The sequence below is a fragment of the Thalassophryne amazonica genome, chromosome 8 (genome assembly GCF_902500255.1).
Source record: "Thalassophryne amazonica chromosome 8, fThaAma1.1, whole genome shotgun sequence".
NCBI classification, from domain to species: Eukaryota; Metazoa; Chordata; class Actinopteri; order Batrachoidiformes; family Batrachoididae; genus Thalassophryne; species Thalassophryne amazonica.
Genome location: NC_047110.1, coordinates 107,197,322 through 107,215,954, shown reverse-complemented (window position 1 = coordinate 107,215,954; position 18,633 = coordinate 107,197,322). Strand labels below are relative to the sequence as shown.

Sequence of the window (18,633 nt, the reverse complement as noted above, 5' to 3'; positions counted from 1 at the left end):
CACTGCGGTATTGTATCACTTCCTGTTCCGGAGCACAGCGGTGTTTTGCTGTATCTGTTAGCTGTTTAATCTGCGCAGTTAGATTGATCTAGTTAACTAGATAACGATTTGTTTCACAGTGTAATCTTCACGTGCCTTAATTAAAGCACTCCCTCTGCTGAATCACCTCTAAATTATTTACACATTATTCACTTTGTGTGTTTTTAGGAATCCGCTAGCTTAGCGCAGCTACTAGCTCTTAGCCGATTTAGCATGGTGGCTTCTCCTGTCTCTCCTGCACTTTTCTGCTCTGGGTGTGAAATGTTTAGTTATTCCTCGCCCTCCTTTAGCAGTAATGGTACTTGTAATAAGTGTAGCTTATTCGTAGCTTTGGAGGCCAGGCTGGGCAAACTGGAGACTCTGCTCCGCACCGTGGAAAATTCTACAGCTAGCCAGGCCCCTGTAGTCGGTGCGGACCAAGGTAGCTTAGCCGCCGTTAGTTCCCTTCCAGCAGATTCTGAGCAGCCGGGAAAGCAGGCCGACTGGGTGACTGTGAGGAGGAAGCGTAGCCCTAAACAGAAGCCCCGTGTACACCGCCAACCCGTTCACATTTCTAACCGTTTTTCCCCACTCGGCGACACACCCGCCGAGGATCAAACTCTGGTTATTGGCGACTCTGTTTTGAGAAATGTGAAGTTAGCGACACCAGCAACCATAGTCAATTGTCTTCCGGGGGCCAGACCAGGCGACACTGAAAGAAATTTGAAACTGCTGGCTAAGGCTAAGCGTAAATTTGGTAAGATTGTAATTCACGTCGGCAGTAATGACACCCAGTTACGCCAATCGGAGGTCACTAAAATTAACATTGAATCCGTGTGTAACTTTGCAAAAACAATGTCGGACTCTGTAGTTTTCTCTGGGCCCCTCCCCAATCGGACCGGGAGTGACATGTTTAGCCGCATGTTCTCCTTGAATTGCTGGCTGTCTGAGTGGTGTCCAAAAAATGAGGTGGGCTTCATAGATAATTGGCAAAGCTTCTGGGGAAAACCTGGTCTTGTTAGGAGAGATGGCATCCATCCCACTTTGGATGGAGCAGCTCTCATTTCTAGAAATCTGGCCAATTTTCTTAAATCCTCCAAACTGTGACTATCCAGGGTTGGGACCAGGAAGCAGAGTTGTAGTCTTACACACCTCTCTGCAGCTTCTCTCCCCCTGCCATACCCTCATTACCCCATCCCCGTAGAGATGGTGCTTGCTCCCAGACCACCAACAACCAGTAAAAATCTATTTAAGCATAAAAATTCAAAAAGAAAAAATAATATAGCACCTTCAACTGCACCACAGACTAAAACAGTTAAATGTGGTCTATTAAACATTAGGTCTCTCTCTTCTAAGTCCCTGTTAGTAAATTATATAATAATTGATCAACATATTGATTTATTCTGCCTTACAGAAACCTGGTTACAGCAGGATGAATGTGTTAGTTTAAATGAGTCAACACCCCCGAGTCACACTAACTGCCAGAATGCTGGTAGCACGGGCCGAGGCAGAGGATTAGCAGCAATCTTCCACTCCAGCTTATTAATCAAAAACCCAGACAGAGCTTTAATTCATTTGAAAGCTTGACTCTTAGTCTTGTCCATCCAAATTGGAAGTCCCAAAAAACAGTTTTATTTGTTGTTATCTATCGTCCACCTGGTCGTTACTGTGAGTTTCTCTGTGAATTTTCAGACCTTTTGTCTGACTTAGTGCTTAGCTCATAAGATAATTATAGTGGGCGATTTTAACATCCACACAGATGCTGACAATGACAGCCTCAACACTGCATTTAATCTATTATTAGACTCAATTGGCTTTGCTCAAAATGTAAATGAGTCCACCCACCACTTTAATCATATCTTAGATCTTGTTCTGACTTATGGTATGGAAATTGAAGACTTAACAGTATTCCCTGAAAACTCCCTTCTGTCTGATCATTTCTTAATAACATTTACATTTACTCTGATGGACTACCCAGCAGTGGGGAATAAGTTTCATTACACTAGAAGTCTTTCAGAAAGCGCTGTAACTAGGTTTAAGGATATGATTCCTTCTTTATGTTCTCTAATGCCATATACCAACACAGTGCAGAGTAGCTACCTAAACTCTGTAAGTGAGATAGAGTATCTCGTCAATAGTTTTACATCCTCATTGAAGACAACTTTGGATGCTGTAGCTCCTCTGAAAAAGAGAGCTTTAAATCAGAAGTGCCTGACTCCGTGGTATAACTCACAAACTCGCAGCTTAAAGCAGATAACCCGTACGTTGGAGAGGAAATGGCGTCTCACTAATTTAGAAGATCTTCACTTAGCCTGGAAAAAGAGTCTGTTGCTCTATAAAAAAAGCCCTCCGTAAAGCTAGGACATCTTACTACTCATCACTAATTGAAGAAAATAAGAACAACCCCAGGTTTCTTTTCAGCACTGTAGCCAGGCTGACAAAGAGTCAGAGCTCTATTGAGCCGAGTATTCCTTTAACTTTAACTAGTAATGACTTCATGACTTTTTTTGCTAATAAAATTTTAACTATTAGAGAAAAAAATACTCATAACCATCCCAAAGACGTATCGTTATCTTTGGCTGCTTTCAGTGATGCCGGTATTTGGTTAGACTCTCTCTCCGATTGTTCTGTCTGAGTTATTTTCATTAGTTACTTCCTCCAAACCATCAACATGTCTATTAGACCCCATTCCTACCAGGCTGCTCAAGGAAGCCCTACCATTAATTAATGCTTCGATCTTAAATATGATCAATCTATCTTTATTAGTTGGCTATGTACCACAGGCTTTTAAGGTGGCAGTAATTAAACCATTACTTAAAAAGCCATCACTTGACCCAGCTATCTTAGCTAATTATAGGCCAATCTCCAACCTTCCTTTTCTCTCAAAAATTCTTGAAAGGGTAGTTGTAAAACAGCTAACTGATCATCTGCAGAGGAATGGTCTATTTGAAGAGTTTCAGTCAGGTTTTAGAATTCATCATAGTACAGAAACAGCATTAGTGAAGGTTACAAATGATCTTCTTATGGCCTCAGACAGTGGACTCATCTCTGTGCTTGTTCTGTTAGACCTCAGTGCTGCTTTTGATACTGTTGACCATAAAATTTTATTACAGAGATTAGAGCATGCCATAGGTATTAAAGGCACTGCGCTGCGGTGGTTTGAATCATATTTATCTAATAGATTACAAATTGTTCATGTAAATGGGGAATCTTCTTCACAGACTAAGGTTAATTATGGAGTTCCACAAGGTTCTGTGCTAGAACCAATTTATTCACTTTATACATGTTTCCCTTAGGCAGCATTATTAGACGGCATTGCTTAAATTTTCATTGTTACGCAGATGATACCCAGCTTTATCTATCCATGAAGCCAGAGGACACACACCAATTAGCTAAACTGCAGGATTGTCTTACAGACATAAAGACATGGATGACCTCTAATTTCCTGCTTTTAAACTCAGATAAAACTGAAGTTATTGTACTTGGCCCCACAAATCTTAGAAACATGGTGTCTAACCAGATCCTTACTCTGGATGGCATTACCCTGACCTCTAGTAATACTGTGAGAAATCTTGGAGTCATTTTTGATCAGGATATGTCATTCAATGTGCATATTAAACAAATATTTAGGACTGCTTTTTTGCATTTGCGCAATATCTCTAAAATTAGAAAGGTCTTGTCTCAGAGTGATGCTGAAAAACTAATTCATGCATTTATTTCCTCTAGGCTGGACTATTGTAATTCATTATCAGGTTGTCCTAAAAGTTCCCTGAAAAGCCTTCAGTTAATTCAAAATGCTGCAGCTAGAGTGATAACAGGGACTAGAAGGAGAGAGCATATCTCACCCATATTGGCCTGTCTTCACTGGCTTCCTGTTAATTCTAGAATAGAATTTAAAATTCTTCTTCTTACTTATAAGGTTTTGAATAATCAGGTCCCATCTTATCTTAGGGACCTCATAGTACCATATCACCCCAATAGAGCGCTTCGCTCTCAGACTGCAGGCTTACTTGTAGTTCCTAGGGTTTGTAAGAGTAGAATGGGAGGCAGAGCCTTCAGCTTTCAGGCTCCTCTCCTCTGGAACCAGCTCCCAATTCAGATCAGGGACACAGACACCCTCTCTACTTTTAAGATTAGGCTTAAAACTTTCCTTTTTGCTAAAGCTTATAGTTAGGGCTGGATCAGGTGACCCTGAACCATCCCTTAGTTATGCTGCTATAGAGACTGCTGGGGGGTTCCCATGATGCACTGAGTGTTTCTTTCTCTTTTTGCTCTGTATGCACCACTCTGCATTTAATCATTAGTGATTGATCTCTGCTCCCCTCCACAGCATGTCTTTTTCCTGGTTCTCTCCCTCAGCCCCAACCAGTCCCAGCAGAAGACTTCCCCTCCCTGAGCCTGGTTCTGCTGGAGGTTTCTTCCTGTTAAAAGGGAGTTTTTCCTTCCCACTGCTGCCAAGTGCTTGCTCACAGGGGGTCGTTTTGACCGTTGGGGTTTTTCCGTAATTATTGTATGGCCTTGCCTTACAATATAAAGCGCCTTGGGGCAACTGTTTGTTGTGATGTGGCGCTATATAAATAAAATTGATTTGATAACAGTAGACTGAAACCAATAGAAGAACCAAGTAGGGTGAGCCTCAAGGCTGGTTAATCATTTAATTCTTTTTAAATCATGCCCTCAGGTATGAGCTATTCTAATCCATTTTATAATGCCACAACAAGATGAGATGTTATACAAAAAATAATCATCTGAAACAAATAAGAGTGCAACTGCATATGTAACTTTAAATATTTAGTACTCTACCAATTAAGCTATTATATAAAAAAAACAACCTTTGCTCAAAATGTTAACCTCAGCAGACCTCACGTTGGCTTTCATGACTTCAGAAAAGAAATGATAAGCAGTAGGGGGCTAATGCAAACCCTGCACACTGGGATATAGCCATGTGTTTTAGTGCAAACCTTTAAGTGTGCACAGTGTTTTGCTTACAAAAACCTGTGGTGTTTATTTGTTTCTTCGTATCCTCTAACATTTTGTTGAAAGGTAACAAATTCCGATGTTTATTTCTCTCTTTCTCTCAAACAGGATTCATGTACAACCAGAGAACATGTAACCTCAAATAAAAACATGACTTCCGGGTGGCCTCATCAAGACACCACTCGCCACCAATCAATCACATATTTTACTGATCAAACGTCATAAATCACTGATATGATTATTGACAACCAGATTCATGGATATATGGTATTATATTTACCTTCGCCAATGAAGTCTGTCAACACTATACAGCTTGCACTTTGAATGTTGATTTTCACACAAACTATACCCCAGTGACTAGATGCCTTCTTTCAAGGTCACAGGTCAAAAGTCAGGGAAAAAACAAAAATCTAGGAAAATGGGAAAAATCCCTATCCTTTAACATTTAATGAATTTTCAAAAATTCATACCTCAAAAATAATCATATTTATTTCAAATTTGATAGAGTTACAGTAGTGTTCAGAATAATAGTAGTGCTATGTGACTAAAAATATTAATCCATGTTTTGAGTATATTTCTTATTGTTACATGGGAAACAAGGTACCAGTAGATTCTCACAAATCCAACAAGACCATGCATTCATGATATGCACACTCTTAAGGTTATGAAATTGGGCTATCAGTAAAAAAAAAAAAAAAAAAAAGTAGAAAAGGGGGTGTTCACAATAATAGTAGCATCTGCTGTTGACGCTACAAACTCAAAACTATTATGTTCAAACTGCTTTTTTAGCAATCCTGTGAATCACTAAACTAGTATTTAGTTGTATAACCACAGTTTTTCATGATTTCTTCACATCTGCGAGGCATTCATTTTGTTGGTTTGGAACCAAGATTTTGCTCATTTACTAGTGTGCTTGGGGTCATGGTCTTGTTGAAACACCCATTTCAAGGGCATGTCCTCTTCAGCATAACGCAACATGACCTCTTCAAGTATTTTGACATATCCAAACTGATCCATGATACCTGGTATGTGATATATAGGCCCAACACCATAGTAGGAGAAACATGCCCATATCATGATGCTTGCACCACCGTGCTTCACTGTCTTCACTGTGAACTGTGGCTTGAATTCAGAGTTTGGGGGTCGTCTCACAAACTGTGTGCGGCCCTTGGACCCAAAAAGAACAATTTTGCTTTCATCAGTCCACAAAATATTCCTCCATTTCTCTTTAGGCCAGTTGATGTGTTTGGCAAATTGTAACCTCTTCTGCACATCTTTTATTTAACAGAGGGACTTTGCGGGGGATTCTTGCAAATAAAGTAGCTTCACACAGGCATCTTCTAACTGTCACAGCACTTACAGGTAACTCCAGACTGTCTTTGATCATCCTGGAGCTGATCAATGGGTGAGCCTTTGCCATTCTGGTTATTCTTCTATCCATCTTGATGGTTGTTTTCTGTTTTCTTCCACGTGTCTGTTTTTTTTTTTTGTGTCCATTTTAAAGCATTGGAGATCATTGTAGATGACCAGCCTATAATTTTTTACACCTGCGTATAGGTTTTCCCCTCTCCAATCAACTTTTTAATCAAACTACACTGTTCTTCTGAACAATGTCTTGAACCTCCCATTTTCCTCAGGCTTTCAAAGAGAAAAGCATGTTCAACAGGTGAATGCCACACTACTATTATTGTGAACACCCCCTTTTCTACTTTTTTTTAACTAATAGCCCAATTTCATAGCCTTAAGAGTGTGCATATCATGAATGCTTGGTCTTGTTGGATTTGTGAGAATCTACTGAATCTACTGGTACCTTGTTTCCCATGTAACAATAAGAAATATACTCAAAACCTGGATTAATCTTTTTAGTCATATAGCACTACTATTATTCTGAACACTACTGTATGTAGGATGATAATCTGCAGGAACTGACAATGTTTGATCCGGATTGCACATTTTGTGGCTATTTGATTTTAACAATGAAATTCCCGTTTGATGTATATTTTGTGTTACATCTCAATCAAAAGTGCATCAACCTCTGTAATATTTGAAACTGAGGAGAATCCCCCCCCAAGTTAAAAAGTTGTAGAAATGAAAACTAGTGCTGGAAGAGCAAGGTGCTCTAGTTCATTTGTGTTAACAAAAGATGTGTCTTGGTGGGGCTTCTTGTTGGCCTGGCGGCCTGCCAGACCTATAATGTTGCAGGGGAAATACTGACATTGTACAACCCCTGGCAAAAATTATGGAATCACTGGCCTCAGAGGATGTTCATTCAGTTGTTTAATTTTGTAGAAAAAAAGCAGATCACAGACATGACACAAAACTAAAGTCATTTCAAATGGCAACTTTCTGGCTTTAAGAAACACTATAAGAAATCAGGAAAAAAAATTGTGGCAGTCAGGAATGGTTAGTTTTTTAGACCAAGCAGAGGGGAAAAAATATGGACTCACTCAATTCTGAGGAATAAATTGTGGAATCACCCTGTAAATTTTCATCCCCAAAACTAACACCTGCATCAAATCAGATCTGCTCGTTAGTCTGCATCTAAAAAGGAGTGATCACACCTTGGGTAGCTGTTGCATCAAGTGGACTGACATGAATCATGGCTCCAACACGAGAGATGTCAATTGAAACAAAGGAGAGGATTATCAAACTCTTAAAAGAGGGTAAATCATCACGCAATGTTGCAAAAGATGTTGGTTGTTCACAGTCAGCTGTGTCTAAACTCTGGACCAAATACAAACAACATGGGAAGGTTGTTAAAGGCAACATACTGGTAGTCCAAGGAAGACATCAAAGCGTCAAGACAGAAAACTTAAAGCAATATGTCTCAAAAATTGAAAATGCACAACAAATGAGGAACCTGGAATCAATGTCTGTGACTGAACTGTAAGAAACCGCCTAAAGGAAATGGGATTTACATACAGAAAAGCTAAACAAAAGCCATCATTATCACCTAAACAGAAAAAAACAAGGTTACAATGGGCTAAGGAAAAGCAATCATGGACTGTGGATGACTGGATGAAAGTCACATTCAGTGATGAATCTCGAATCTGCACTGGGCAAGGTGATGATGCTGGAACTTTTGTTTGGTGCTGTTCCAATGAGATTTATAAAGATGACTGCCTGAAGAGAACATGTAAATGTCCACAGTCATTGATGATATGGGGCTGCATGTCAGGTAAAGGCACTGGGGAGATGGCTGTCATTACATCATCAATAAATGCACAAGTTGACGTTGATATTTTGGACACTTTTCTTATCCCATCAATTGAAAGGATGTTTGGGGATGGATCATTTCTCAAGATGATAATGCATCTTGCCATAGAGCAAAAACTGAAAACATTCCTTGCAAAAAGACACATAGGGTCAATGTCATGGCCTGCAAATAGTCCGGATAATCCAACTGAAAATCTTTGGTGGAAGTTGAAGAAAATGGTCCATGACAAGGCTCCAACCTGCAAAGCTGATCTGGCAACAGCAATCAGAGAAAGTTAGAGCCAGATTGATGAAGAGTACCGTTTGTCACTCATTAAGTCCATGCCTCAGAGACTGCAAGCTGTTATAAAAGCCAGAGGTGGTGCAACAAAATACTAGTGATGTGTTGGAGCGTTCTTTTGTTTTTCATGATTCCATAATTTATTCCTCAGAATTGAGTGATTCCATATTTTTTTCCCTCTGCTTGGTCTAAAAAAGTAACCGTTACTGACTGCCACAATTTTTTTTTTTCCTGATTTCTTATAGTGTTTCTTAAAGCCAGAAAGTTGCCATTTGAAATGACTTTAGTTTTGTGTCATGTCTGTGATCTGCTTTTTTCTACAAAATTAAACAACTGAATGAACATCCTCCGAGGCCGGTGATTCCATAATTTTTGCCAGGGGTTGTAGACACTGTGAGAGTTTTCATAGCATTTGACACATATGACAAAAGGGACATAATGTGGCCTTGAGTCATTAACCAGACTATATGGTGTGTAACACGGAAATAGGCATATGAAACAACTCGTACACGCCATAACTGAAATACTGTCAACTTTAGATGAATGCCAATAGTCGGATTATTGCTCTCCATGTAACCCCAGTCGATGTATCGGTACATCAAATGATCATAATTCCACACGCCGCTGACAGCAATCATGTTACAATTTCAATTCTTATTCAAGACACGCCAAGGCATCAGGAAAAACAGTTTAGAATGCTTACAGAACTGTGACTTATTAAAGTTCTGACTGCGTCTGGGCTCAGAGGAGGATGGAAACACACAACTGCTACAACATCAGGGGAGAAGAAAAGTTTGAAAACCCCACAGACTTTAAAAATACAATCTGGAGCCACCAAAGCCAGAGGACAGGACAGAGGAGGCCCATGAAGAGAGCCCGAAGATATCGAGAGAAATGATTCACTTCACTTCTGTTCAGATTGATCATTGCCAGGTCATTATGGATCATCTGTTCGTTGTTTATAATATTACAATACAGTGCACTGCCTCTTTTTATTGCACCTATGATAAAGCTATGTGGTATGTTTTGAAATTGGTTTGTTCACTTTTGTGCCATTAAAACAAACAAAATCTGTGATTTTGACTTCACACAAGGTCAGGATTTACTCTGATGAAAGCTATAAGACTTTAAAATGTAATACTGCAAAACTTTTTCCTCATTATCAACAATTTAACCAAATATTGTAAATGAAACTAACTGGCAACAAATGACGAAACAAATGATTTATGTATTCAAAGGGATTTATTTATATTTACAGCCCTTAAATATCATAAATTAGCATTTTACATTTTATTGTGAGTGGAAAGCAAATAAGACTGACAGGTCGCTTCTCCAGAACACACGTGACAATGTTCAGAAAGTTTTTTCTTTCTGGAGCAAAGGGTCGATGCGCTACGAGGTACACGGCAGTGACCTGCAGAGGGGCTCTGAGGGGGAGCGGAGTCCTTCTGAAACACATCCAACCACAGACACGTGGACACGTTACCGCCAAAGAGGCCATCAGAGACCAGAAACACACACTCGGCAGCTCGGTTTGTGTTAGCAACGAACTCAGTACAACATGAGCGTTAGTCAAGTTAAAGAGAACGATGCAACACAAACTGCTAGGATGACGGCGCGGCCAGCAAATCGAAACGTGCAACGTGCAGCAAAGAATTTTAACAAATGAGACAAGCAGGCAAATCACACGTGCTGAGTATTAAAGTGGGTCTTAACGTGAGTAAAATTATTTTTGTTCAAACTTTTACAGTTATATTTTTCAAAGTATAAATTGCAAATGTCTACAAGTTGCACTGGAGTATAAGTCTCACATTTTTTTGTATGTGAAACTCATTTTATAACTGTTTCCCTGAGGGAGAGTTTAAAAGTAGAAGGAACTGTGTAGCACGTGTGCACATCACAGCCTGTGCTGTTACTTAGAAGGATTTTTTAAATAAAAAAAAATAAGTGACAAATAAGCACATGTCCAACAACATATTGGATGTTATTTGATGCAGTTTGGACAGAAAAAAAAAAAAAAATCAGATGGAAACGGACTACATAAGAAATAGTAAATTCAAAAAATAAGCAAGATGGACAAATAAATGCACGTTAGACAACATAATGAAAGTTATTTAATGCTGTTTAGTTAAAAGAAATGAACAGATGTGATTGTTGGCCCACAGCATTGGAAACATGACAATTAAAATGTGAGCCCATTCGATTATTTTTTTTAAACCAGCAGTGTGATTTGAGATTTTTCCATATTGTTGTAGAGTACCTTCATTATTGGTGGTTGTAGTTCATTTTGTTTAGTGCTTTGATTCCTGGGAAGCCCCTATATATTATTACTGAATGTACAATTTTTCTGAATATAAGTCACACCAGAGTATAAGTCGCAGGGCCTAACAAATGTAAAACAAATAATCATGACTTACATTCCGAAAAATATGGTAAATATCCTCAAAGTTTTACAATTGTTTAACTGTGTTTGTGTGTGTAATATATAATTATTTTATTTAATAAAAGTGTAGTGTGGTGATCAAGCAGATGAGCAGGTGCCTCAGTGGGACAGAAGTCATCCTACCAATACGCATAACGGGACTCCATTCCAGGTATGTGCTTTAGGCGACCTGTCTGTGTTCTTGGACAAGAGACATCATCTGCATTGTGCCGATTCACCCGTAAATTAGTACCAGCGTCTGGGGAAGTAACCTGTGATGGACTGGTGTTCTGTCCGTAGGGAATCATAGACTTTTACCTGCTTCACAGCTGGTGATCAGCACCGGCCTGATGGGCCTTAGAGCCTGTACTGCATGATGCCGACCCTTTAACTTTGGCAGAAGAGTGTTCTTCTGGTATTTACAGCATATGCCCCCCCGTCCCAGAAAATAATGGAATGTAAAAATCTTTTTTTTTTTTCGCTCCCCACTATTACCTTGACTGAAATAACTGTTTTCAAATAAAAAAATAAAATTGCTGGTAATGTTTTTCTCAGGCAGTGCCAGAGATACGGAAATTAAACATATGTAGAACCATTGACTCCAAACCATTACATTTCCAGCAGCTTTAAAGGACACGGTCTTATTTTTAACAAAACACCAAAATCAGAATCGCTTTTATTTGCCAAGTATCCACAGAATACAAGGAATTTTACTTCGGTTTTTATTGATTTTTATATTATTATTTTATATTATTTATTTTATTTATTTCATTTTTATTTTGTTAAAATTAAAACAATCGACAGACTATAATTCAGCTCAATCATCATAATTTAACGGCTTAATGATGTCACAAACATCAAGTTTACAGACTACAAAATGCTGCGCTGGAGGATCGTTGCCAATTTGCGACTGTTAGTATGAAGGGGGTGGAGCTACAGAGGCAGCCAACGCAAAAGCAACACGACAAGACTGGCCAATCGTCACCTTCCGCCGCTGTCAGGAATCAGCCAATCAGAGGGTGCAGCATTGGAAACTTGAAACAGACTGAACAAAATTAAGTGAACAAAATGGAAGAGAAAATGGATATGGGGGAAAATGACGGGTGGGAGAAAGAAAAATTAATATTGAAAGATGGAAGAAAAAGATGCCAGAGCTCAGAATCACAACAGAAAAAAAGGTATTTTAAGCTTTAAATAAAAAAACATTTAAAAAAAATTCTGTCCAAATAACTGGACAGTGCAGAGAGAACCAACCAGTTTTGTGTAAATGTGCATCTTTGACTTGTCACAACAAAGGAGAAAAAAAAAAAAAGAATTTTCACAAAGAAATGAAATATTTAAAATTAAAAAGAATATATCAGTTAGCTAATTTCACAGTCTCACATTCCAACAGACTGAGGAAAAACAATCGACACAGAATGCACAGAAAGGTAATTATTATTATTATCTTAAGATTTTCATCAAGTTTTTTTTTTTTCAAGTAATAAAGCTGACTCAGGTTTAACCAGACATTTGAGACGCTCCAGATTTGTGCTGCAGGACACAATAAATAAGAATCATCCTGTGATGAGCACATGAATGTGACAGAAAAGCAGATGAGGTGGTGATGACTTTGCACCCTTATGTTCACATTACAAATAATTATCACATTTTCCTGCAGATTGCTTTATAATTTTTAAATTTATGTTAAAGTTTGTAGCTTTTCTGACGAGTTAATCAAAAGATAATGAGCTCCAATGAAATCAGAAAATTAAATTACCACCATGCCCGGCACATATGCACAAAAAAGAAAAATCCACCTCAAAGTAGTAAAGTAAATACATTTTTAAAAAAGTTCTATCAATGAAGATTTCTTGAAATTATATGGATTTGAAAATAAATACTGTTTTGGCATTTCCACTGCACAGCTCTCTGGTTTCATGGAGCATAAAAATCAATACATGAATTAACAACAACAAAAATCAATATACAAATACATACATTTTGGTCATGAATGGGGTTAGAATTAAATTAATATCTTCAATTTATTTCTACATTTTCACACTATTATTTGGGCTATTTTTGTATTTCTACATTTATCCATTAATTGATTAATTTCTGCATTATGTGTTCATGTATTCATTAAGGTATTTCTATATTACTTGCTGTATTTCTGTATCTGTATGATTACATGGTAAGCCGTCGTAAGCTCACTAAATGCAGCATCAATTAAAGAAATGGGATAGATGATTTAAAATGTAATTTTATTTATTTATTTTAAGTTTTCTGATCATACTGGTTATTTGATTGACTTGACTGATTAAATGGGTGAAGCAACTTCGTTTTTAAAGCTGGTCAGCTACATCCCGCAGCGATGAATCAATCAAGCAATGCATTCAATTAATAAATATAGAAATAAATAAATAAATATAAAAAGTGTTTGATTCACATGATGTGCAACCAGTGTACATACATCAGTTATCTTTCATTTTTTTCAATGTTGAAATACATTGGGGGGGACGGGACGTAGAAATAAATTCAAGACAATGTAATTATTCCTTTTGCATGACTAAAATGCATTTGGTTGTTTTTTTTGTCCTTCCCACTGGTGCAGTTACAATGCAGCACACAAAATGCAAAGTCGGGCTAACGTAAAAAGAAAAAGAATAAAAAAAACAAAAACAACAGTCCAGATTGCTGTCAAGGCTAAATTCACAGAGCATGTTCAAGGTGATACAAACTGAAAATAACTAAACACAAAGTACAGTATTATTATTATTATTAATAATAATAATATAGACTTGCTTTGTTTGAGTTTTTCTGAGGTGAAAAATAATAATAAGTCAGTTCGACTTTGACTGTTGGATCACAAAGTGTGAAGTAATTAATTTCATTATCTGCAAGTCTGCCTGATTTCCACAGGATGGTTCCCATTCAGAACAGCAGCAATAAAACATCTAATTCACTGGGATGCAGGTAAACAGCTGTTTCTTTCTTTCTTCATGCAAAAAACAAACAAAAACAACAACAACAAAATGAACGTCAGCTGCAGCGTGCGGTGCAGGTGTAACCTCTGAAATCTCAGCAAGCAAAACTTTTAATGCTGTCAAGTTAAGAAGCTAAATAAATACACCAGACTTCATCTTCTGCATCACAAATGAAGGAAAACGTAACTATGTCTATTCCATTTTTTTAAATGACATTATGAAAAAGCTAAACAGGAATCCATTTCAAATCCAGAAGTGCTACAAATACTGAAAGATGCACAAGAGAGACAAAACACAATGAGGTGCCACATCACGGCCGTCCAAGCCACAAGGGGGAGGGATTAATTTAAATTTAAACAGACGATGCAAAAAAAACAAAACAAAAAAACTCACTGTAACAAGAAAAACAAGTTTGGTTACATAATTTCTTTGATAGGTTTTGTCATAGGGGACACGACACACCCACTTCCAGGATTAACACAGCAATTAAAAATCCCAAACCATAGATAACGCTAACCCAAAGCAGCGTTTTACTGTGACAACGTCAAATTGAGCCTTTCGTGTAGTGGGCGTGTCATGTAGTACAGAGATACTGCAACTGGACTGACCTGGACTTTATAGCTACCAACTCAAAATAAGCTCATCTCTACACCTAACGGTCTGGAGCACATTAGGTGTATTTTGATTTTATTTCTTGGGTCCTTCATCCAATCCATGAGGATAAATCTACTCTTTCAAATAATGTTTTTAAAATTTATTCGTTTATACAAAACATCAGTTCTCCTGACTATGTGTGTGTGTGTGTGTGTGTGTGTGTGTGTGTGGGGGGGGGGGGGGGGGGGGGGGGGGGTGCTGTCTGCATCTGGTGAGATATGTAGGCAATTGGCTGGTTGGTGGAGAAGACTGTTCCATAATGCGCTCAAATGTGTCACCTCAGGGAGCTTTGGAGGATGACTGCGCTCTCACATATGCACTTTAACACTTTGCACTCACAATCCTTTCATCATCAACACGTGTAGGTGAAAAGACGCAAAAGATTTTGCATATAGATGGGTTTACTTTCTCAGTATCTGATGCCAATATTCAAGAACATAAATAACATTAAATTAGTTGCAACATTTAAATCACTACAATTATACAAATGAACGTCAACTTCGACAACCGTGTTTAACAACACTTATGTGGTATTGACGATCTCACTGTTATGGCCAAAACATACCAATAACAAATAAGTTGGATAGATACAACGGCTCTGCACGTTACTTTGCAACTCAGATTAAGCACCGTGCAAAAAGTAGGAGATGGATCTGCTTCGAATGCACTCATGAAATGCGCTTTCAACAGTACGCTGTAGTTTGTCAAGATAGCGTGCAATCATTGCTTTAAAAATTAAGGGAGAGGTTAAAGGGTGCAGCAGGATGCACAGTGTAACTGCTCGTGTTGCGTGTTAAACCTCATGAGTTTCAGTACTTGCAGCAAAACTGGATTTGTGGATCATCTTGAGAGCTGTTTCTTTACGTAACTTACATGACTGAGGTTCATGCTTCATTAAAGCTCCTTGCTGCACAAGAAATGAATGAAGAAAATAATCTTTCTTTGGTCTTTCAGTTACTTTCCATCAGACTAAAATTATTTATTCTCTTATTTTGTAAACTGGATTCTGGTTTTGCACCTACACGATCCGCTGCTGGGCCTCGTGGTAGATCTGCCCCAGCACCTCGTGCATCATGCAGAGCAGAGGACACCCCAGGCTCAGCAGCTCGTACAAGAACACGTAGTCGTGTGAGTAGCTCCGGAGGTGGGACCTCACAGCTGTGAAAGAACCACGCACACCTCCACACAGCCACCGAGGCAACACACACACAGCGCGGCTAGCACGCCTCGGCCAGCTCAGGCCTCGCCTAAGCACGGAAACCAGGGTACCTGCAGGCTGGATCTGCACGCCACCCGCCGTCAAGTATTTCCCGCTCTGCCGCAGTGAGGGTGTGACTCCCGTTTGGTTATTCTGAAATGTAGGAAATATAAAAACAGACCTCAGTGATTTTTCTTCTGTTTATTTCCTGCAGAAACAAATGCCACTGTGTCCTCTTACCGTTCTCCTCCTGACCCTGCTCAGGTGAGCGCTGGACTGCCATTGAGCGTAGTGCATTTTGCAGTAGAACTTTCCTGTCATGCAAGTGCACAAAAATCATGAATGGGCAACTTACTGAGGTGACCAAAAGACTAGTTCAAATTTAAAAAGTTTTAACAAATCCTGAGAAGCACCTACTGTAAGAAACACATTAAACTACAGCTTTCAATCCAGTGCCACCATTTCCTATTTAGACTGCGGTGAACCCTACGTACCTTCCTGTGAGTCGAAGGCGTGGCCTCCCAAGCGGAGGGTGCAGTTGCAGACATTACAGCGGAAACACTCGCGGTGGAAGAAGTAGCCGCCTGCGCTCAGTCGCTCCATCACGTACACCCGCTTGGAGCAGAAGTGACAGATATCGCTGCCGCCAAGTCCAGGAGGGAAGTCCTTCCGCACTGAACACTGTGAGCGAGAAGATGAGCTCAAACTGACTGCCGCCTCCCACACAGTGAGAGTTTTAAAAGAAAATGCTCAAAGGTTTAACTGGACAAGAAATTCCAAAATGTGTAGGCATCAAACACGGTCACATGAGAAACGACAAGCTGCAGCACACGAAGCAATGCCCAACTCAAACAACTACTTCAAATTACGTCAGACATCACAAACTGGTGGCTCACATCACAGAACCACCATGAGTCCTGGACAGCAACCACACAGACAGACAGCTGACGTATTGTAAGAAAAAAAAAACTGCGTAAGAAAAGCTACAAAGTATCAGGTGAAAACATGATAATACTTTGAGAACAGTCACATCGGGTCGGAGTAGGTGCTGGTGCCATGCGTGCCGCTGCATCCATCGCACTATGGATCTGCCGTGGGTCCTGGATGGCAACCGCCCAGACAGACAATAGTGGGAAAAATCTTTTTTCCATTTGCCATTAGATAAAATCTAATCACTACATGCAAAATGGATGGATGTTCCTTTGATACATCCATGCTTTGTAAGCCTGCACAAAGCAAAACCCAATTACCACTGCAGCCTTAGGAGCCTGTCCAGGCCACGGAACCAGAGCTTGTGAAGTCAGATCATCTGGCTGTTTTACACCAAACAGTCACCAGCAGGCTTTAAATGTTTCAGATCCACCGAGACGCTTAACAGTTTTATGTTAAAATACGGTCACGCCTCCTTTTGCACAAGAAACCTGACATTAACTTTGTACTCGAACTTTAACAGCTGCTGAAAGAAGACACCTGATTTGAGCAACTGAAGATTTACAGTTTCCAATTTAAACATGTGTTCTACAATACACAGACATGAAAAACACGCCGAGATCACCGTCTGTCAACAAAACAACAAAGGCTTTGTATTAACAGGTTAAAAAAAGAAGAAATATAAAGATCAGTACACTTTCAACTACACCATATTTCCTAAACAACAAACCAAAAAAAAAAAAAAAAAATCAACCTAAAACATAAGTTTGCATGAAAGTGGTGAATAAGACATGAGATACTTTAATAATGAACCCAGAAGGGAGTTCACAACATGATTTATATGAGCATAATTCCAACCTTCAACCATACGCAAGATGATTTCTTTTTGTTTAAGTTGTGGTCTGAGTATTATTTCCTGAGAAACTGTCAAAAATCTTGCAATGTTGACAAAAGTGAAACATTTCCTGAATTTGCCTGATGCAGCACAACAAAAATACTGCACTGGAGCGTGCGTTGGCGCAACGCCGTGTTAGTGGAGCGCGCGTTGGCGCAACGCCGTGTTAGTGGAGTATGCAGAAGTGCAATGTTGTATTAGTGGAGTATGCATTCGTGCAATGCCGTATTACTGCACTAATACTGGTTTCATCAAATTTGATACACCAATTTTGAGTAATACTTTGGACAATCCAATGTGTCACTCAACACAAGCAAACCTATGACCTGCTGGGCAGACGTAGTATTGCACCACTTTGTGTTTGGTAACTTATAACTTCGATCTTTTGAAACAGTATTTGTAACTCATACAAATAATCACTTGCATTAAAAAGCTGTATTAATATGTATTAGCAGCAGTTATTTTTACCAACTCCACAGGTCCAAATGGATCAACCCATTTATTTTGCTTTACTTATGAGCATAAATAAAGGAACAACAGAAAAAACATCCACATGCACCTTACCGGCATGGCACTGGGTCTGTGGTCTGTCTCATAGAGGATGGCCAGTATCTGAGCTTTAGCATCTATGGCTGACGATACCTTTCCAACAGTGCGCTAATTATAGCCCCAGACAAGTCAGGCACAGAAGGACAAAAGCACAAGGAATAGGAAATCAGAGAAAAGTTAGAAAAGGAAGAGAAGAAGCAGCATGTTGTCTTTTCAAATTAAAGCTTGGCACCAATGCTGAGAATCATGGAACCTTTGGAACTGGTACCTCTTTTATGTAATTAGGAGCTCCAGCAGAAAAGCTTTCAGAGTGAGCCACCAACGTTTTAGTGATTCTTCTGGGGTTGTGGAGAGCACAGCTCCCAACATACTGAGACAAACACCACAATGACCAACACACAGTTCGTTCAGGAAGGAGAAAAATAAATAAAATCACAGCTTCCACCAACTATGAAAATCACACACACAGATAATGAAGACTGCAACATCACTACGCCATTAAGAGAGCTACACCTGGAGTTTCAAATT

The 18,633-nt window shown here is 39.1% G+C and overlaps 1 protein-coding gene across 3 annotated transcripts in view; it reads right to left on the bottom strand.

Annotated features, from left to right (window-relative positions):
• Positions 1-18,633, bottom strand: part of mical2b (microtubule associated monooxygenase, calponin and LIM domain containing 2b) — a 170,303-nt gene that overhangs the window by 34,487 nt on the left and 117,183 nt on the right. For 2 of the 3 annotated variants that reach the window (XM_034177202.1, XM_034177203.1), the window contains 5 exons: positions 18,374-18,475; positions 18,121-18,213; positions 16,226-16,412; positions 15,972-16,045; positions 15,803-15,884 (listed from right to left, as the gene is read on the bottom strand). In XM_034177202.1, the coding sequence (XP_034033093.1) occupies positions 15,803-15,884; positions 15,972-16,045; positions 16,226-16,412; positions 18,121-18,213; positions 18,374-18,475 (538 nt within the window). The remainder of the gene's footprint in view (positions 1-15,802; positions 15,885-15,971; positions 16,046-16,225; positions 16,413-18,120; positions 18,214-18,373; positions 18,476-18,633) is intronic. The other variant, XM_034177204.1, reaches the window with a different exon arrangement.